Source organism: Typopeltis vanoorti, chromosome 4, assembly GCF_054136105.1.
Source record: "Typopeltis vanoorti isolate ZY-2024b chromosome 4, IOZ_Tvanoo_1.0, whole genome shotgun sequence".
NCBI classification, from domain to species: Eukaryota; Metazoa; Arthropoda; class Arachnida; order Uropygi; family Thelyphonidae; genus Typopeltis; species Typopeltis vanoorti.
Window position 1 is genome coordinate 24,512,125 of NC_143552.1, and position 22,026 is coordinate 24,534,150.

General features: G+C 36.0%; 2 protein-coding genes across 4 annotated transcripts in view; one reads left to right on the top strand and one right to left on the bottom strand.

Annotated features, from left to right (window-relative positions):
- The window catches only part of LOC150107165 (tRNA (uracil-5-)-methyltransferase homolog A-like), a 424,227-nt gene extending 417,975 nt beyond the window's left edge, over positions 1-6,252 (bottom strand). The window contains exon 1 of one of the 3 annotated variants that reach the window (XM_090391689.1): positions 6,175-6,252. The gene's annotated coding sequence lies outside the window, so the exon portion shown is untranslated. Of the gene's footprint in view, positions 1-5,926; positions 6,116-6,174 lie in introns of those variants that run through there. The other 2 variants (XM_090391688.1, XM_090391687.1) reach the window with 2 other exon arrangements.
- A 10,729-nt stretch (positions 6,253-16,981) lies between these two features.
- LOC150107166 (ran-specific GTPase-activating protein-like) overlaps positions 16,982-22,026 on the top strand; it is a 107,725-nt gene continuing 102,680 nt past the window's right edge. Inside the window, exon 1 of the mRNA XM_090391042.1 lies at positions 16,982-17,137. Within this exon, the coding sequence (XP_090247168.1) occupies positions 17,123-17,137 (15 nt within the window). The 5' untranslated portion in view covers positions 16,982-17,122. The remainder of the gene's footprint in view (positions 17,138-22,026) is intronic.

Genomic DNA, 22,026 nt, shown 5'->3' on the forward strand with positions numbered 1-22,026 from the left:
CACGGCTACCCTGTACGCTATACCTGCACTGCAGCAGCTCTAGGATACCAACCCTGGACCATGGGGCGAGAGACTTACTGTAACACTGTTGACCCTTGCAGGCAAGCCCACTAGCCGAATGATCCTGGCTGGGCCATCCAGGACCACCCGTCTTGCCGAAGCAGGGGCCAAAGTAGTGCAAGACTACCAGGATCCCCCTTTCCGGATGTTCATGGGTGGCACAGCATAGCAAACACGGTAGCAGGGGATTGGATTGCAGTGATGGTGGTCTGGAAAAAGGATAATGAAAAAAGACTCAGGAGAAGTAGAGCAAAGAATACGGGAAGAAAAGCAAAGAAAAGAGGAAGAATAAAAAGGGCCAGTGCCATCACTGGGAGGTCCCCTCCACCACGAACAGGTCCCCCACATGGAGAAGGGATAAAACTGAATTTCAAAAGAAGAACGTGTAAGAAAGTTTTAGAGCACATAAAAGTTGAGCAGCTCTCAGATGTGAACTGTTGACTAAAATACACAAATATTATTCAAGAAAATAAAAGAAACAGTTTGAGAACAGGAACCAAACCTTGGAGATTCAATAGCAAGCCCTGAAGAAAACACTGACCAATTCAGCCAGAGAGGCATGTGGTGAGGTTGTCTGCAAGAAGAGAAAAATCAGAACTCCATGGTGCACACAGGAAGTTAAAGAAGCAGTGAAGAAAAAGAACAAAGCATATCGAAAGTTGCAGGTGAATAATTCAGCTTGTGCTCTTAGAGAATACAGAGACAAATGTAAGAAAGCAAAACACTGTTTAAAACTGGCTAAACAAAAGTCATGGGAGGACTTTGGGAACATAGAAAATAAATATCAATAAGGTGGCAAGATGTTCTGGTAGTTGTTGAAGAAGCTCATTAATGGAGGAAAGAGTGCTGTAAAAGGAATTAGAGATGATAAAGGTGCTACAGTTATATGGTCAATGGGGCATTATATCAAGCAACCCTTAGTCTTTATTTGAGTTGTAAGTCAGGAGTTAGAATTGAAGGAAGTACAGGAAGATGGTTTAATGTTAAATCTAGTGTCAGACAAGGATGTCATTATCCCCTCTGTTATTCATTATCTATATGAGTCACATTATGAAGGAAAGTGGTATTAAACCTGATATCAAAATGGAAGATGTTAATCTCAGCTTCTTGCTCTATGCGGATTATGTTATACTTCTAAATAAATCCATTACAAGTCTGCAAGATTCCCGGACTAAAGTGAATAACTGTTGTAATAGATATGGTATGAAGGTCAGCATGAAAAAGACAAAGGACAATGAAAATAGGCAGAATCATTGAAAATATCAACTGCACTGTGTATGGAGAACCTATAGAACAAGTAAAACATTTCAGCTACTTAGGCACGATTTTTAGTGAAGATAGTAAATTAAACATGGAAATAGACAACAGAATCAGCAAAGCTGGTATAGTAGGAAGTCAACTGAATAAATTTATATGGAATAAGACAGAAATTAGCCAAAATACCAAACTAGCTGTATACAAGACAGTATTCAAGCCAATTTTAACTTATGGATTTGAGGACTAGGTCAGAAGTAAAACACCTGACCAAAGACCACAGATAAGTGAGTCCTGAGAAAGATTAAGGGAATGAACGGATGGCATCAATGGCAATACCATATTAAAAACGAGGAGATTAGGAAAGAACTTTACATTGGCAGCATCCAGGAATGTGTTAGCAGAGCTAATCTCAGGTGGTATGGTCACTTAAACAGAATGGGAGAGTAAAGATTACCAAAACAAGTGTTCTCTGCAAGGTTGGCAGGAAAAAGACCCAGAGGAAGACCAAGATATAGGTGGATTGATACTGTAGAAAGTGCCTTAGACGACAGAAATATAAGATCTGATAATGTTAGGGTCTGGTAAGGTAACAAACTGATTTGGAGGAAAATTGTAGACAGGAAGTTAGTAATGATGTAATTTTTCATGTAGTCCTATCACACCCCTTGAGGGTATATATCATGAATTTGAATATGATGAATACGGTATACTCCAGGGTGGGCCAGCGGAGGAAGTAAATGCTTGGATTAGTTGAATGAGTTCTTTAATTTTGCAGGAGGCTTAAAATTGGCATTAAGGTTGTATTTCTGTAGTGTTTATTTTATCTGATATCTCTTTTATGTATGGAATGGTTACAGTTTTATTTTGTCTTTAAGTGCTTGTTCACTGGAGCTGATCTTCAAAGCCCTGTTTTTTTAGTGTGTTAATGACACCTAGATTTTGTTGGGTGGTAGAGTACAAGTATATGTGTATACATTGGCCAGTAAATGTGGGCTTCCAGTAAAGGAAAGACTGCCAGAAGGAAGATGTGTGACAAGCGTATCTAGAAAAGGAAGTGTTCTGACTTTCAATCTCAATTGTATGCATTTGTGTTGTTTGTTTAGGTGGCTGAGGAAAGTGTCTAATGTTTGGCAGTCATGGAACCAGACAGCGAAAACATCGTAAACGTATCTAAGCCAGACTTCGTGTTTTTATCCTTGATTTTTTTTTTTTTTTTTTGGTTGTACAAGGGTGGTCTGAAAAGTTCTCGGCCTAACAATGAAAAAACTGATTTATAATTTCAAAATTATTTTTATTTTTCAACATAATCTCCCTTAAGACTAATACATTTATTCCAGTGATGTATCCCGTCCCAGTAGTGCTTCTCAGTAAGATCTGCAAAATACCCTCTATAGGTGCAATCACTTCTTGATTCAAAGAAAAATGCTGACCAGCGAGGAAGAGTTTTAGTTTTGGGAAGAGATACAATCAGAGGGAGCCAAATCTGGGGAATAGAGCGGATGTTCCAACAATTCATAGTGCAGGTCCCTTAATTTTCCCAATGCCAAAACACCTTTGTGGACAGGTGCACAGTCCTGATGAAAGATGATTTTTTTTCTTCTGCAAACCAGGTCTTTTCTCGTGAATTTTTTCATCAGTCTGGTTAAAAGATTGGAATAATATTCCCCAGTTATTGTCTTACCCTTTTCATTATCTTGAAAATGGTAAAATGACCTCTCCTGCTGATGGAACAGACTTTGTCTTCTTTGGCGCTGAACAACCGACTTCTGTCCATTGTTCACTGCTGTTTGGATTCTGGTGTGTAATGGTGAATCTAAGTCTCATCCATAGTAATAAATTGACACACAAAATCAGTTTTATTCTTGTTAAAACGTTCCAAGCACTGTTCAGAGAGTTTCATGTGAGTGCGTTTTTGATCTGCTGTGAGCAAGCCCGACACCCATCTTGCGCAAAGCTTTTTCATTTGCAATTCTTCATGCAAAATATATCCTACACATTCTTTTGAAATGCCTATAGTCTCAGCAATTTCACGCACTTTGATTCGCCGGTCATTCAATATCATACCATGCACTTGATCAATGAATTCTGGTGTTGTTCCACTTTTTGGATGTCCTTCACATGGATCATCTTCAAGGCTTGTATGGCTATGTTTAAACTTGGCAGCCCATTTTTTAATTGTTGATAATGAAGGAGAAGAATGCTCATAAACTTTTATGAACTTCAAATGATTTTCTTTTGGCATTAAACCTTCTTTTACAAAAAATTTTATAACCGCACGATACTCGATTTTATAAATTTCAAGGAATATAGACAACACTTTTGCTTCAGACAGCTGTATAAAACAAACTACTTGATAGAACGACTTGCAATTTCACATGGATGCTTATGATAGATGTCCCAACTTAGAAAAAAAAAATCTTGCCGATAATTTTGCCATCTATGATCAAGGCCGAAAACTTTTCAGACCACCCTCGTATGTGCTGCCAGTTGTGATTTCTGTCTTCTTTTGTTCTCAACGTCCTTGAAGTCTTCTGATCAGCATACCTCTCCAGACATGCCTGCCTGTCGTGAATAGTGTACACTACAGCTGATCTTGTAGACACCACCTAATTTTTTAAGTGGTGGATGTAGAGGTTTAGGAAGTTTCAGATAATTAGGCATGTAGATAACGTCCTGTGTTTGTTGGCTTCCTATAGACTGAGAAGTTGAGTGCATTTTGTTTAGCTACCTCAACGAGTGTATTCAAAAACAGTAAAAAATCATTTCTAATTTACAGCGAATTTAATTCAAGGATGAAGGTTGTTGAAATAGGTGATGAAGCATTCTAATTGGATAATAATATCGGGCCATATGATGAAAATATTGTCAATATATCTTTAGCAAATTTTAGGTTTTATTCCTTGATACGGAATGGCTTTTTTTTTTTTCTTTAAACTACTCCCTGAATAGGTTTGCTAACAAGAGAGAGAGAGAGAACCCATTACTAGTCTTTCCTTCTGTTCAAAATATTCATCTTGGAATTTGAAAAATGTTGATGCAGTGTTTAAAGAGATCCACTATGTCTGATTGGACGAGATCTTTGAAATAGTTGTATAGTTTCTTTTCTTGGTATGGGTGAACAGATTTACAATGTCCAGGCTTGCAAGTATATCAGTAGGAACTATGATGGCTTTGATGTTTTCCATGCAGCATATAGTGTTCTTTACAAAAGGGGATTTACTCAGTATAAGAGCTTCGTAGGTTTGTTAGATATTTTGATAACAAAGAAGTTGGGGAGTATCTTGCATCAACAACAGATCTCAATGGTAAGTACTATTTATGCAGCTTAGGAAATCCATATATACTTGAAACTAGAGGGTGTCTAGGTGCCACAGTGTTCTGTTCTCAGAGCCCCCCCCCCCCCTGTTTAACTTATGTCTTTATAATATTTCATGTGGAATGACAGGGATTCTGTTGTTTACCAATCATGCAAAGCTGGGAAGATTTAAATAAGCTCTTAGCTTGGAATGAATGAGTAAATTGCAGTTTTAATAATGCCAATAAGAGCAAGCCAATGCACTTTGTAACACAAAGATATATACGGTTGTATACTATTACTGGTGGGTTACGGTTCAAAAAAAAATAAAAAAAATCTGTGTAGCACTTTGCAGCCTGCAGATAAGTGGTTATACCATTGTATAATGCACTGGTCAGACCACACATACAGATTACCATGCTCAAATTATTCAACTAGTTTCCAGTGGGATTTGGAAACTGAAGTTTGTCCAAAGATGGGTAGTTATGGCAATATCATGAGTTCGTTGGTTAGGGTATACAGTGAAGGATTGCAAACTGCAGAGTTTATCGGGCAGGCAGAAATGAGGTAATATAACAAACATTTGAGTTGGTGAATACATTTTAGTGTATTGATGCCGAAAGGATTATGCATACAGGGGAAGAGCAAAATACCATCCCTGGAAGTTATATAAAGGTGCAGCAGATGGGGAATGAAAAGCAGATGTTTTACAGAGAATATGAGTTAAAAGAACTCTTGGGATGTGTTCCGAGTGAATGGATTTAAATTTCAGTACAATGGATTTCTGCATGACAGAGTTTAAAGCTCAATATAACAAATGTGGTTTGTTGTCCGAGATCTCACAACAATGATACAAGAACTCCACTAAATGGGAAAATCGAGCCGTTAGTAGAAGATATTGGAATAAAAATAAAATTTCTACTGTATATTAATACAGTAGAAAACAGAAACAGGGAAAAGGAGAAAGTGGCTAGTAAACGTAGGCGAAAATTCTGCAAAAAATAAATAACAAATCAGAGTAGGTGGCATCCGTGTTTATTATTCTTATATTAAGAACTCCACTAATGTTCTGCTGGAAGATTTCCTCGCATGTACTATAAACTTACCCATAATTTAGATAAGATTTGGAGAAATAGTGTCGAGTTTGATAAGAGATTACCGCAAATTATCAGCAGAAACTGCACAATGTTCTTGAAACGAAAAATATATGCATTAACAGGAAGCTGACATTTCACAATATTTTATAATACATATAAAAAATCGAAGTTATAAATTTATATTTATACCAATATTAAATCTAACATTCGAACTTGCCTCTTGCAATTACTTTTACTCCTGTTACTTTTCATTTAAACTACAACACAGCTTCCCAAATATCCTGTAATATTTCTACTTAGCCAGTAGCTAAAAATATTACCTAAATTAATTACGCATACAATTTCACTATTCCATCTTTTTTCCTTAAATAAAGTCTCACCATATATTAATTTCTAATAATCGCTAACAACTTTACCACTTTGTAAAAACAAATTGTAACGCCATCTACTACATAAAAAACAAACCTCACACAAATTACGAGCACAGGGTAGCTAATTAGTGTGGCCAACTGTAAACTTGGGTCGCATAGGAGTAAAAATCTGACCTCCCTGACTCACATTGAGAGATATCAAGGAATGGCAATTGAGCAAAAACTAAGTAAGGAGGTTAAAAATTCGAGTTTCCGGGAGGAAAACCCGCGTACCCTTGCCAGAAAACGACTAACTCGGAACCAGTCGAAGAAACGCTTAGAAAAAGTTCCTCAAGTCTGCGCTTAAAATTAATAGTTCTAGACGTCGTTATATAATTAATAGCTCTAGACATAAATTTCAAATTACTGATCATATAAGACTCATCGCGGGAGATCTATTATTCGCAAAATACTTATCATATCTCTCCTTAACTAACTCACTGAACAAGTACTCACATCCACCTCTGGCAATCCATTCACCACCCTCCATGCAAAAAAATTGCCCTCACTAACACAGTTTTTATGGGTGACCCCCCTCGTTCTATATCTTCCTTTTATGTACTGAAAAAAAAAAGCTCAGTGTAAATCCTTAAAATCACAATAATTTCTATGCTTCTAACATGGTTCATCTTTTATTCCTATCAGCTACTTTTTCAATTCCACAGGCAGTCTATCTATTCTCATTGAAATCATTCCATAAACCAGCCACACTCTTTGTCACTCGCCTATGGATCACCTTCACCACTTCATCTCCACTGAATCCGGACGACGAGAACTGCATGTATAATGTGATGCATTTCCAAAGTGCATCACGTTACGCCAGGCCACATTAAACTGATAGTCATTTAACTATGACATGATAGTAGTCTATGTAAGCTATCGATAATACCTAGCAGAAAATTACAACCAACTTTTTATGACGATGTTATTGACCACTTCATAAAGAAGAACCGCAGGGTAGAATTTGTATTCAAGTAGCTAAATTGAAAAAGATATAATATCATTTGCAAAATAAATGTTGTATTTGTATGATTAAGTGTACACAAATTTCTAAATATATAGTTTTAAATGATCAGTAATTCATTATTCCGCTAATCAGACTTCAACACACTTTTCACTCCCTGAACGATAACAAGAGCAAGCGTGAATTTCAAGACCAGCATTCGCTCCTGGAAAAGTAGATGAGCTCTTTAGTCTAGATCTTCTTTTCCAGACATTGAAAGTCCTGAGTGAGATGTGATCCTGTTGTTGGCTCCAGATTTTGTTAGTGAATTTAACTGTGGAGAGTTTTCTTCTCTCTTCTAATATGTGAAGCCCACACTCTTGTTAAGCTTTTAAGTTATTCGTGGATGAGACTGCATGTATAATAATGGTTGCTGCTCTTCATTGTACTTTGTCAAGATTTACTTTTGAGCTAGAAGAAGCTGGATCGTTGACTGATCAGGCATTTTCCATAGTGGATCATATCAGTGCATGTAGTTTTGAATATATGTATTTTTGTGTGTCATCGGATTTGCACCCCACTTTGTTCCACAAAACATATTGATAATATTAAGCTTATTGAGAGCTTTATTAGATATACACTCCGGTCTCTTTTTACGCGTTTCTTTTTTAAGCGGTTTTGAAGTTAAGCGGTGCATAAATTCATCCAAATTCAGGGATTCCCCGTTGTAAATAATGAACAATGTGTTCCAGCACATTCTGGCGGAACGTGAGTATCGTGTAAGTAGTAATATCGTGTAATTAAATTGTCTGGGACAATTTAATTTTGCATGTGAGTGTTTGCTTTTCATTATCGTAATTCTAAATTTTGCTAATTTTTATTTTTAAGATTTAATATGGATTAATGGAGAAAAAAAAGAACCAAAGAAAAGCAATTTATTTGAAAATGAAAAGTGCAACTTTAGATCGCCTAACAAAAGGAGAGGGATCTACGGCGATTGGTAAACATTTTCATTTAGACGAATCTACTACTATAAGAACAATTAAAAAGAATGAAGTCGCAATAAGAAAATCTGTCATTTCTGGCGGAAAACTATGCGCCAAACTATCTTCGAACTCAAGAGATGTTTTATTAGAAAAAACGCATCATTTGTTTAACGCTGACGAAACAGGATTGTATTGGAAGAAAATGTCAAGTCGAAGTTATATTGCAAAGTCTGAGAAAAACGTAAGTGGGTTTAAAGCAAGCAAAGATCGAGCAAAGTTGTTACGTTATAGCAATGTGTCAGGGATCGAAAGAAACCCCCTCCTAGTAAATCGATCTCTGAGACCACGTGCTCTAAAAGGCAGAGATCTAAAACAACTGCCAGTACATTGGATGGCTAATAAAAAGTCCTGAGTAAAAACTGCTGTATTTACTGAATGGTTCAATAATTGCTTCGTAGGAGAAGTGGAAACATATAGAAAGCAAAAACCTCTCGATTTTAAAGTTTTATTAATTCTTGACAATGCACCAAGTCATCAGCATTTAGAACATCCAAATATGCAGATATTGTTTTTTCCACCCAATACAACAAGCATTATCCAGCCATTAGATCAAGGCATAATTGCTACTTTCAAAAAATATTACGTTATGCATACTTTTAAATTTATACTGGATAAACTAGAAAATGAATCATTAACAGTAACTGACGGTTGAAAAAAAAATCCATTTTGGACTGATTAAATCATGTTGCATCAGCTATCGCTGAAATAAGACCACAAATTTTAAATGCCTGCTGGAAAGCAGCTTGGCCTGGATATGTTGCAAACAGTGCAACCATTCAAATATCTACGTTATCAGCTGAAATCATTACTATGGCACATGAAATAGGTGGAGAAGGTTTTGATACATTTAGCCAGAATGATGCGGACGAATTGCTTGTGATAATGCCTTAAGTGACGATGATATTATTGGATATCGATTAACTTTAGATGTCGTCGAAGATCCAGAAAACGATAGTGAAGCGAGAGGAAAACCTGTCCCCCCTAACTGCAAATGTAATTCGAGAAGATCTTGAAATATGCCATAAATTGGAATATCATTTTCTTGTTAATGACACAACTTCTGAACAAGCCTTTAAATTCCAACTTGAGATGAAGAACTGTATGTCTGGATATCGCGAGCTGTATAAAAAATTAGTAAATTCATCATCGCAAAGTTTAATCACTGATTACATTGTCAGAAGAAAAAATTAAGCACAGAAGGAGGGTGAAGCTAGTTCTGTTTGTGAAGAATCATTGCCTTTACCATACAGATCTCATGCGCTGTCTATCTCTTTTGGTGATGAAAGTGATTTCGCACCAGTTTGCAAACGTTACCGAATATTGTCTAATAGCGACGATAATTCTGATGAAAAAGTGTAAAAAAATTGTTACTTTTCAATAAAATTAAATTAATAAAGCTTTAAAACAAACTGAGGAATTCTTATTTTCCTGAATTTTTATAAACTTTTTTATTTTAATTAATTGCTTCGGTTTTCTGGGGTTTTAGAAAATTATGGAATGTATCCCTAATTTTTGAATGTAAGTTAAGTCTTTTTTGTGCGATTTTTTATATGTGGTTTTCTATGGAACGTGTCTACCACATAAAAGGAGAATCCGACTGTATTTGTAATATGAGTTGTAAATCTCAGTTCAGTATCTAGGATTAAGCCTAAATATTTTGGAGACTCTGTTTTTTCTCTTTTGGTATTATATATTTTGATTTGGGGGTTGTAATTGTATCTACTTTTTCTATCAGTGGAGAATATGCCCAGTTTTGTTTTTTCTGGGTTTATCTGCAATTTAAGTTCCTTTGCCCATGTCCCTAAGCCTTTTATTGGATTATTTAGGACTTGTTCAGATTGTTGAGGATTACTGCTTGTGTACCAGATTGCTATATCGTCTATGTAGCATGATATTTTTGTGTCATTTGTTATGGGAGGATGAATATTCTTCATATAGATGAGAAATAGGAGTGGGCTTACAATAGAACCTTGTGAGACTCCAGTCCAAGTTCGATGCATGTTGGAATAAATTTCATTAACTTTCACTTTCTTCCTTTCATGAAATCAGAAATGCAAATTAATACATTCCCCCCTTGTTCCAGTATCATATGCAATTTTTAATTAATATTTGTCTCCAAACGCGATCGAAGTCCCATGAGGTCCTATGATCGCTATGAGGTCCAAGAATATTGCTGTTGTCTTCTTTGATGGTTTTTATTGAAGCCATCTATGACTGATTGACAAAGATAAAGTAATTGATCTTCTGTACTGGGTTAATATTACTTAAGGATAATCGCATAGAATTATTCGAGGTTTTCGTCCGTTATTCTTGATTTATTGTATTTCATCCTCGTAAAAAACTATTCACACATATATGTGCTGCCGAAAAGACAAATGATTTTTCTTGAAAAGGCCAGTTAAATTTGTAAATTTTCTTCCACCGAATAAAATTTATAAAAACCGTCAAAGCATTGTTGTTAAATTGTGATTTTAGCACAATGTCCACCTGAAGCTCAGTAATTTCCATCTGTAAGTTTTCTAGCACATTATTTACATCAGCTTCCATCGGACGAGCAAATATAGTGAAGGTGGAGTCTTTGTTTTTGAAGTCGGCAAACCTTGAATCAAATTGCTCTACTAGTGCCTTCAGTTCATCTCCTTAACAATTATAACGGATATTTTTATGAGTTGCTAGATTAGTAAAATGATAACAATTTTTAGCTTTTATCTGACTTTCCAACAATCTTAGTTTATTACAAAAAGCTTTGCCATTTCCATGCAGTTCATGAACCAATTGTCCTTGTTTTTGCAATTTAAGATTCAGTTCGTTTAGTTATCCGGTGCCATCTACAAGGAATGCTAAATCACACACCCACTCATCATCTTTTACTTGGTTAATTGTGTTTCCTTTTATGTCCATAAAATCTGCAATGTCTTATCTCATATCATAAAATCGTTTTAACATTTTACCTTTACTCAACCATCTCACTTCACAATAATAAGACACATCTTCATAATCTGAAAATAGGTCTGCCAAATACTCCTTGAATGGGGTGATTAAGTGCACGTGACTTAATAAAGTTAATACTGGCTACTAGAACTTCCATAACATTTGTGAATTTAATCGATTTTTGCACACAGATTTTGTTGATGGATAAAACAGTGAATATTTGTTAAATTTTCCGGATGGATCTGTAGTTGTATTGCTCTTTCATGAACTATTCCAATAAATCTCTTCTGTGCACCAACCATTGCAGGTGCTCCATCAGTGCATATGCCAGATAGTGAACTCCATTTAAGCCCAAATCTCTCGAAGGCTGTGTTGACTGTTTCACATATATCTTCACCGGTAGTTGTTCCTTTTAACGGCCGAGGCGCCAATAATTCTTCTGTGATGTTGAAATCCGCATCAACTCCTCGAATAAATATTGCTAGTTGTGCTGTATCGGAGGCATCGGTGCTGGCATCCAAAGCACTTGAAAATGCTTTCAATCTAGCAATCTTCTCTTTTATACTTTTTCTTCATATCATTAGCCATAATTTCTATCCGTCGGACAACAGTACGCCTCGACAAATGAATATTCTCGAAGTCTTTTTTCTTTTCAGGACATATTATACTTGCAATATCCAGCAGACATTCTTTGATAAATTCTCCTTCACCAAATGACTTAGAATGCCTAGCGATTTTTTTCGCTTACCACAGTGCTGGGTTTGATAATGCTGTGGTGCTGCGTTCTTTGCTTGTTGAACATTTGCTACTGGGTATCCAAGTTTTTCCTCAACTTCCGTATTTCATCTTTTCGTAGCTGGCCATCAATTTTTGGGTGATCCGCATGTCTCGAAGTAAAGTGTGTCTTTCAGTTGTATTCTTTGTTGACGGATACGGATTCGAGGCATAGCAAACATACAGGCAATTCTTTATTCAGAATGAAATAATAATCTTTCGTCCAGTTGTTTTGAAATTGACGATTCTCTGCATCTACTTTTCTTTTTTTTTTGCAATAACGCCTGAAATTGTCCCAAATCTATAAGCGGTATTCAGAACTCTCAAACAACCCTGTCTTCTACAGCGAAGGCACTGAACAGAACACAACATCAACACAAGTACTGAACTGACACGTTGTAACACGTTCACACACGCTGCTAGTCAAAGTGAGAAAGAGACCTTGGTTGGAGAAAAGATCGTGTGTTTTGCGCGAGTCATATGACGTCAGCTTAATGTGAGTTAGTAGAACACACCATGTTTTCTCCCACAATGAATCAGACAAACTACGCTGAAATAGATTAGGGCCGGATCAAGAGAAGTAGAGGGCCGGATCCAGACTAAGGGTAGCCCATATGTAAAAAAAAAAATCGGCTTACACCTTTTTTTTCCCGTATATATAGGGAGTAGGGGAGGCCGTTTTTAGCCCTATCTAACTTTTGGAGACTGAGTGGGCAGTCCACTGGTACCCAATCAGAGGTAGTTAGCTGAAGGCTATCACTAATTAAGAGGCACGCAGTGAAGAGTGACGGCTTAACAATAGCCATCTCGTGGTCCCTGACCCTAACACAACATTAAAGATACCAAGCTATTTTATATGTATATAATTATAAACTTGGATGTAATCCATTTCCCAAGTAAGCAAATAGACAAGTAAGTGAAGTTTGCGCCTGCAAGTAGTGCAAGTCTGGGCGACTCCGTACGTAGTGCAAGTCTTAGGCAACTCCTGGTAAAGGTGGAATAAGATCTGATCACTATTGTTAGTATTTACCCTGAATGCGAAGCACATCTCCTTGAGGAGATGTATGATGCTATGCATTTATATTTATATACATATAAAATAGCTTGGTATCTTTAACATATATTATACCTAAGGTAAAAAACTTTCCTAACACCACATATTTATTGTCTGAAATGATGTGAGTTCTATGGTCGATTTTCTTGAATTTGCTGGGCGAAAAACAAGGAACGAGGGTTTCCGGGAGAAAAAACTCGCTTGCCCATGCCAGAGATCGACTAACTCAGGAACCGGTCGATAAAAAGCTTAGAAAAATTTCCTCTAGTCGTTGACTAGATTCCAAAGCAAGTCTTCCTTCGTGCTGACAATCACCGTGGTGTGCAAGCGCCACGTCCACTGAGCTACACAGGCTCTTTTTTAAAAATCAGCTAATGCCTTTTTATTCCCGTATAGGGAGTAGGCGAACCGTTTTATCCCTATCTAACTTTTGTAGACTGAGTTAGGGTTGTCAGACGTCCCAATTAATCGGGATTGTCCTGATTTTAAGTCTCAAATCCCGATTTCCTGCATATACCTTTCGGGACGCTTCGGTATATTGGAAAGCTTTCGAAATCCACTTTCGCTCAAATAAAGAAATTTTTAACGGCATACTGAAATTTTTGGCATTGTATTTATGTATATTATTGTGATTTAACGGTGCCCTTGTCTCGTTTCATGATGTTGTGTGGAGGGGACTTGCAGTGATCACATACATTTAAACAGTACTGTTGGACCGCGAGCCAGGATAGATGCATTTAGTTTCGTTGACCATTGATTTCTTTACTATATTTTATTTTGTGTTTCGTTTTCTTATGCAAGTTAACCTCTTATTACTATTTTAAAACTTGAGCATTAGTAATTTCTTGAAATATATTCTGTGAAATTAATAATAACGTTTCAAATTACATTATTTATTTTTAGCCCTACGGAAATTGCGGAAGAAACATTGAAAATTTTTAGAAAGGTATAGTCAAAATTATCCTTTTATCAAAAGAGGCAGGACAGAATACCAAGGTTTTTGTAAACATTGTAACATTTATTTAAGTATAAGTCACGGGGGAATTGCTGATATAAAAGATCATATAAAAAAAAGAAACATCAATTCAATGTAGTAGCGTCCAGTACGAGTGAAACTATTGCAAATTATTTTGTAAAACAAGATAGTTCAGAAGAGGAAAAAATTATGGCAGCAGAATTGTGTTTCGCTTATCACGTGATTAAATAACATCAATCTTTTGCGTCCACAGACTGTCTCAATAGGCTAATACCGAAAATATTCAACACATTAAAAAATTGCAACACAATATTCTTCAGCAAAAACGAAAACAATGAGTTTAATTAATCGGATTCTTGAGTCTAATTCGATTAATATAATTTGTAACGAAATTGAAAGTTTCATTCATTTTATTCCATTAGCACCTATGCTCGTAATCACAAGGATCAAAACATTTTTCCAATCATGATTCCGCATTTTTCGAAGACTGGCATGAACTTAAAATTATTGAAATTGAGCAATTTAAAAGGGGAGACATCAGATATGGAGGCCAATTTTTGTGTTCATACTTTGAAGGATTTGAAAATCTATATTAAAAATGCATCGGATTTAGCGGCGACAATGCATATGTTAAGTTTTAAAAGAGGTAAACCGTGAGTAGACATAACTATACATAAAAATATAACGGAAAAACTCACGTAGAAAAATTATTTAATGGTATAATTTTCGCCCGTGTGTCACAGGCATCTTCAGTAAAAAAAAAAAAAAAAAAAAAAAAAAAAAAAAAAAAAAAATTAATACAAAAGAACTTTGAGTAGATTTAATATGTCTCCCTCTTCAAACACAGAGGAAATAACGCGCATTACCATCCCTTATATACAAGGCATCAGTGAACGTATAGCAAAAATTTTAAAACCACTGAATATTTTTGTTGCCTTTCGACCTTTTAGAAAAATCTCCACCTTTCTCGCTTCTCCAAAGGACAAGCTTCCACATCTCAATCATCCAGGTGTCTACCAGATTCCGTGCTCTTGTGGATTATGTTATTTCGGACAAACGGGAAGATCTGCCTCCATTCGGCTAGAAGAACACCAATCTTATATTGAATACTTTAAACCTGAAAAGTCTGGACTTGCAGAACATGCCATCTTCACTAGACACAGAGTTCATTGGAAAAAGACAAGAGTTCTTCACAAAAGTCAGTTTCTCATGGAACGCCTTTATAAAGAAGCATGTGAAACTCTACTTCATTCTCCTAACTTAAACAGATCCGACGGCTTACGTCTGTCCCCTTTATGGGAGATAGTACTTTACAAATCAGCTAATCTTTCCTAACTTTTTATTGTATTAATTTTTTTTTTTTTTTTTTTTTTTTTTTAGGAAAGTTATTGACCTTTTTAGTTATCTTACACCAGCTACTTAGGTGGCGCTTTTTGGAATTGTCAGTTAATGTTTAATTTTTGTGCCTAATTGTACTGAAGATGCCTGTGACACACGGGCGAAAATTATACCATTAAATAATTTTTCTACGTGAGTTTTTCCGTTATATTTTTATGTATAATAATGCATATGTTAATTTTGGGGGCTAAGAAAGAAAAGGTACTAATAATGTGTACATTAAACTAAAAACAGTAATTGGAAAAGACCTTGAAGGAATTGAATGTCTAGCCCACATATTACACAATACGTTACACACCACGGCCGACCATTTATCTTACAATGTTGAACCGATTATTTTACAACTATTTAATTATTTTGCTATATACACTGTAATAACAGAAAGACTAAAAGATTTTTGCGATTTTGTGGATGCAGAATATAAAAAATTACTGTCACATTGTAAAACAAGATAGTTATTGCTGCTACCTGCTATTGCGTGAACTATAAAATTATTTGATGCTCTCAAATCTTTTTTCTTGTCGGAGGAAAAAGCCCCAAAGACTTTACTAGATTTTTTTAAAGACCCTCTTAGTGAAGCCTATCTCTGGTTCCTACATAGCCAATGTAGTAGTATTCATATTCAAATAGTAAAAATTGAAGGAAGAAAAAAATTCGATTATCGAAGTTTTAGAGGTTATAAAATTTAGTGTCAAAACAGCAAGAGAAAATTTAAATAATAATTTTGTACCATTTCAACTTAAAACAATAATAAAAAAATAGGAAGAAAGTGGATTAATTTAAAAAAAAACAAATCAATGAATTTCACTAAGAAATAACCAAATTTTATGAAACAATGGCTGAATATTTAAAACAACAGACAATACCATTGGAAAAATATTCAGTGTTTTGATGAATGACTTTGAAAGAAATTCCAAAGTGGGAAGATGTGGAAAAAATTTTGAATATCAGCTAAAAAAAAAAATCAGCTAACGCCTTTTTTTTTTTTTTTTTTTTTTTTTTTATTCCCGTATACGGGAGTAGGCGAGGCCATTTAGCCCCATCTAACTTTTTGGAGACTGAGTGGGCAGTTCAATCTCCACTGGTACCCAATCAGAGACAGATGGCCCAAAGCTATCACTAATTAAGCGGTACGCAGTGAAGGGAGACTGGCTCAAATGTGCCGCCATCTCGTGGTCCCAAACCCTAACACAAATATATTTAATGTCTGAAATAATGTGGGTTCTACGGTCGATTTTCTTGAGTTTACAGGACGAAAAACCCGAGTTTCCGGGAGGAAAAACCTGCTTGCCCGTGCCAGAGATCGACTAACTCGGGAACCGGTCGAAAAAAGGCTTAGAAAAATTTCCTCTAGTCGCCGACTAGACTCGAAACCAAGACTTCCTTCTTGCGGCCAAGCGCGGTGGTATGCAAACGCCACATCCACTGAGCTACACAGGCTCTCAATTTTGAATATTTGAAGACAAAAAATATAATAAATAAATGACATACTTATTTAATCAGATCACCACATTGAAAACCATATTAGAGGAAGAATTAAAATCTCCAGAGTGGAATAAAAAAATAGCTTCAGAAAATTTAATTAACATGAATACAGTATTTCATCCCTCTTCAATAAAGTATTTTTTTAAAAAAATATCTGTTTACAGTCATATAATATCCAAATGAGAAAATTATTTGAAGTTTAGAAAATGAGGTGGCGGGCCTAGTCATTCATCAGTATTGCAGAAGTCTGTAGGTTGAACCAAGTTAAATCTCTTAGTGGTTTATGCATGTTTTGTTAATAAATTTGTTGGTTTGGCTTATGTTGAAATCGAGTTTTGGATTTATTATATATCAACTCATTGTTAGGTTTGATTGACTTAGTGATTTGAAATTAGTATGGGAGATGAACATGTAAGTTTCATTAAAAAAAAATTTGTGTGCTATGTTGTCTGTTTCGTAAAGCAAAGTATAAATTCTTGCTTTTGTTTTATTAAATGAGATTTTTTAGGTCTTTACATAATTTCAAACGAGACAGTGGTAACCTTGTTTTTTGTGACTACAACGTGTGGATCCGTTTTGTAATTACCCAACATGTCCACAATGTAGCATATTCGATTTCTCTTCCCGCCTATTTTCGTTTGCTTTTGTCGTTTTGACCTGGAAAGTCGGATTACGTTTATCTGTGCTTCCATGAAATAGTAATATTTTGTATGCCTAAGGTTGCAAGTAGAAAATATCAGACAACTTGCGATTGTGTATGAAATGAAACGCATCTCATGGAAGGTTGGATTTATAATTTCGATGAAAAATTTGATAGAAAGTGAATTTAAGATGCTGTTCTGAGTGACCTCAAGTAATCACCCGAGGAGAATATTGAATGTTTTCGTGAATATGGCTTAATTGCATTGCAGTGACTGAATTTAAGGTGAAATAGGAAGCACAGTATCATTCAGAGCATATTTTTAATGATATCTTTGGACTTGGAGATATTCCCAAGTAACGAAAATCATTTGTTCATTATTGTAAGCAGCAGAGATTCAGGTCGATATTCCGGGAGGTGTTTGTAATAATAATTTAATATTTTCAAAGTTATGTTTTTTTAAATATATTTCCAAAGTTTTATTATCATATTTGAATGTGGACAAAGAGCAAAACTTTAAATTTACAAAGAGGATCTTCATTATGAAGTAAGAAAATGTTTTTATTAAAATGTTTTACTAAAATATTGCAAGCCTGTTAAGCAAGTGACAGTGTTTTTGCTTATCAGCCAACAGGTCATGAGGTTGAAACCCAATATGGACATGGATATCTGACTTAATCATGCTACCTGCCAAGATGTATATATAGGTCCAGGTTATTATGGATGCGAAGTGCATATTAAAATTGTAATACCATTGATATTACATTGAAATATATGATGGATACGAAGCATATGAGGATGCGTTTTTGATCCATAATGGCCGGTAAGGTGGTTGATGATTTTCAGTTTGTAAGATTAGCACCCTGCCTATCGGAGACCTTAACTGCTTTGATCATAGTCTCTACAGAACAGTCCTTTCCTTCATGCTTACACAGTGATCAGAATACATCATGTAAATTATGGAAACAACTTCGATGTTAGAGTAAAACTTTAGTTTAATATAAACCAAACTAAACACCCGACCTTTCAACTTTCTTTGTTTCCATAATTTTCATGATGTACTCTACAGAACAGGATTGTCCTGATCCTGAACTTGCCCATGCTAGTAAAATACATGATAGATTTACACCTTGTTTAAATTTTTGGAATAAACAAAAAAATGTGATGTGTACCACACTTTCATAGTACAGGACGCAGTGTTTGTATTTGTTAATTCTGCTCATAAGTCTCAGTGACATAAGTGTTGTCTTTCATCATTTAACTTGCTTGCTAAATAACAGTTTTTCATATAACAGTTAATTTCATGTAATGTGACATGACATGACTCATGTCACATTATCTTTGAGAAACATTTATGATATCAACCATGGTTGATTTAGTTATTTGTTGTGATGATGGTTTTCCCATTGGCTTTTACCCTGCAAAAGTAAACTGACTGGAGAACATATAACCATCCTTAATTGCTTCATTATATTAAACTGATTTCCAATGATGTTATCCCCTAATAGTGAGCAGATGGCATTTTTTTACTTCCTTATTTTCGACCCTTAATTTGAAAAATTGTTGTCCTGTATTGTACGCTCCCACTTAGTTTGGCCTAGAACCTAGTTTGGCAAATTGCCAAGAATGGTCCATTCATGCTGAAGGGGAGAAAGAAATGCTACTACTACTATGTTCACTGGGTATCTACAGATGCTGTAAGGTCACTCCGATGCTCGGTGATGTGCCACACCAGGTCTCGCAATGTCCTGTTGTTTGCTTTTCTGGTGGCCTCAACTCTGAAGATCAGTAACTCCACAGACTCCATCAATCCATCCATTTTGATTGATGGTCTACCCCTGCCTCTTTTTCCAGGAACTTTACCTTCTATTACTGTTCTGAGAAGTCTCCCTTCCATCATTTCAATGTGTCCAAAATATTTTAGCTTTCTTTTGTCAATATCCTTACGGAGCCTTAAAATTCTACTGATCTTTTCTAACACCCATTCATTTGTAAGCCTTTCAGTATATGATATCCTCAACAGCCTTCTGTAACACCACATCTCAAAAGCAGATATCTGTTTATCTGACTTCTTTAGGTTCCAAGTCTCACATCCATAAGTCACTGTTGGAAAAACAACTGTATCCAAAATTCTCAACTTTGATGGATAGATCCATCCTTCCAGATTTTAGACAGGTCTCTGACTGTTGTTTTAGCCATTCTTAATCTTTTTCTGACATCTTTTGAACAGCAATTCTTCATTAATAATGGATCCCAGGTACTCAAACTTGCTGATTTCCTCAATTCTTTCTCCATTAAGGTACACTTGTGTCTCGAACTTCTCTGTTTGTATTTCCTCTGAGAACCATAATCTTTGTCTTGCTAGGATTGAGTTGAAGTCCTCTGTTATTACTGATCTTGTTAATTTTGTCAAGAATTAGTTCTAGTTCTTCCATGTCATTATAAAGAAGTACTGTACAGCATACCTCATATTACTGATCAATCTACCTCCTATCCTAATTCCTGTCCTGAGCTCATCCAATGCTTCACTCATGATGTCTTCCGCTTATATTCTAAACAAGTGAGGAGAAAGTAAACATCCTTGCCCAACTCCTTTTCCGACTTGAAGCCAGTCAGCCAATCCAACACCTGTTCTTACTGTCGCTGCTTGCTCCTTATACAAGTTGGCTATCAACCTGATAGTGTGTTGAGGAAAACCCATTCTTTTCATTACTTCTCACAGTTTCACATGCTCCACACAGTCAAAAGCTTTAGAGTTGTCTAAGAAACACATTACCAGAAGGGGTCTGAATTCTTTATATTTTTCTATGATTTGTCTAAGGCAAAGGATCTGATCTCTGGTGCCTTTACCTTTCCTAAAACCTGCTTGTTCCTTGGGCATCTCTGCCTCAACTTTGGCCTCAATCCTATTCAGCATGATCTTCAGTAAAATTTTGCTTGCATGAGATATCAAACTAATAGTTCTATAATTCATGCATGCCTTCTTATCACCTTTCTTGTGTAGTGGTATGAAAACTGACTTCCTCCAGTCTCTAGGCCATGATCCTGTCTCCCATATCCTTGTAATCAATCTATGAAACACTCTTATACCTCCATCCCCTGTGGCCTTAATTAACTCTGCTGGGATTTCATCTGTACCTGGGGCCTTAATGCTGTTAAGCTGCTTAATTGCTCTTTCATCTTCATGCCTAAGTGGAGGAGGTTCCAAATCAAAATTTTCTTGGTGGGAGGGCTCCACATTTTCTTGATCCACTTTGCTGTACAGTTCTTCATATTATTTCCATCTGTTTTTGATTTCCAACTCTTCTGTTAGTAATGATCCATTCCTGTCTTTGATGATATTCAATTTAGGCTTAAACTTGTGCTTTAAGTCACAAACTAAATAAAACATCCTTTTTATTTAGTTATAATTGTGTCTTCATCTGGAACTCTATTTCTTCACATTTGTTAGTGTAGAACTTTTCCTTGTCCTGCTTGATTGCTCTTCTGACTTCTCTATGTAATCTCTTGTATTCTTCAGTTCCATGTCTCTTTGTTTTTCCAACTGCCTTCATTTGATTAGGTCCCATATTGAATCTGATATCCATGAATCTCTTGGTCTTCTTATTGGGCTGAGATACTTCTTTGCTGTATCATGTATTATCACCTTGACTCCTTCCCAAAGCATTTCTGGTGAGTTCTCCTCATTGATCTTCAAAAAATCATCCAACCGAGTTGATGTTTCTTCTGTGAATCCACTAGGAATTACTCTAACATCCAATCTAGTGGGAGATGCCTGACCTGGAAGTTTTCAGAGTCTTAGTCTTACTTTGGCTCTTACTAGCTAATGGTCTGTACCACAATCTGCTCCAGGACAAGCATGCACATCAGAGATGCTTGTCTTCCACCGCTGGAGAGCCAGGATGTAATCAATCTGGTGCCTTGACCTATCAAGGTTAGATGTCCAAGTATAGGTCCGTCGTGGATGTTTCTGGAAGCAGGTATTGGTAATAACTAATCTGTTAGCATGGGCAAAGTCCAACAGTTTTTCACCACGGGTGTTACGTTCATCAAGACCAAACATGCCACACTCTGGCCTCACTCTTTCCCACTTTTGCATTTAAGTTCCTTAAGATGTACAGTATGTCTCTCCTTGGTAAGCAGTCCAAATCAGTTTGTAAGTTTTCATAGAAATCCCCACTCTCTTCTTCAGGCCTATCCGTGTGAGGTGCATAAACTACCACAATTGATACATTGGTATGCTGAGCCTTAAGTCTAATAGAGAGTATCCTATCATTAATGGGGTTATAACCAAGAAGGCTTCTTGCCTGAGCTGTCTTCAGTATCACAGCTACCCCCATGATGTTTTGAGTCACCACCTGAGTAAACAACTAGTTTACCATCGTGTCTTTTGAAGTGACCTTCTCCATTCCATCTGGTCTCTGTAATTCCCAGGATGTCAGTTTTATACCTATCCATCTCTTTACAGACAATGTCAAGAGTACCTATCTGTAGACCCCGGACATTCCATGTGCCTATGTAAAATTCCTTTCTAAGATTAATCTTATACATTCTATGTTGCTCATTCACAGTATCACTGGCTTTTGATGGAAAGAAAGAAATGAAGGAATGAATTTTTATTTTATTTTATGCCTTTTTTAATTTTGTTAATACTATATGT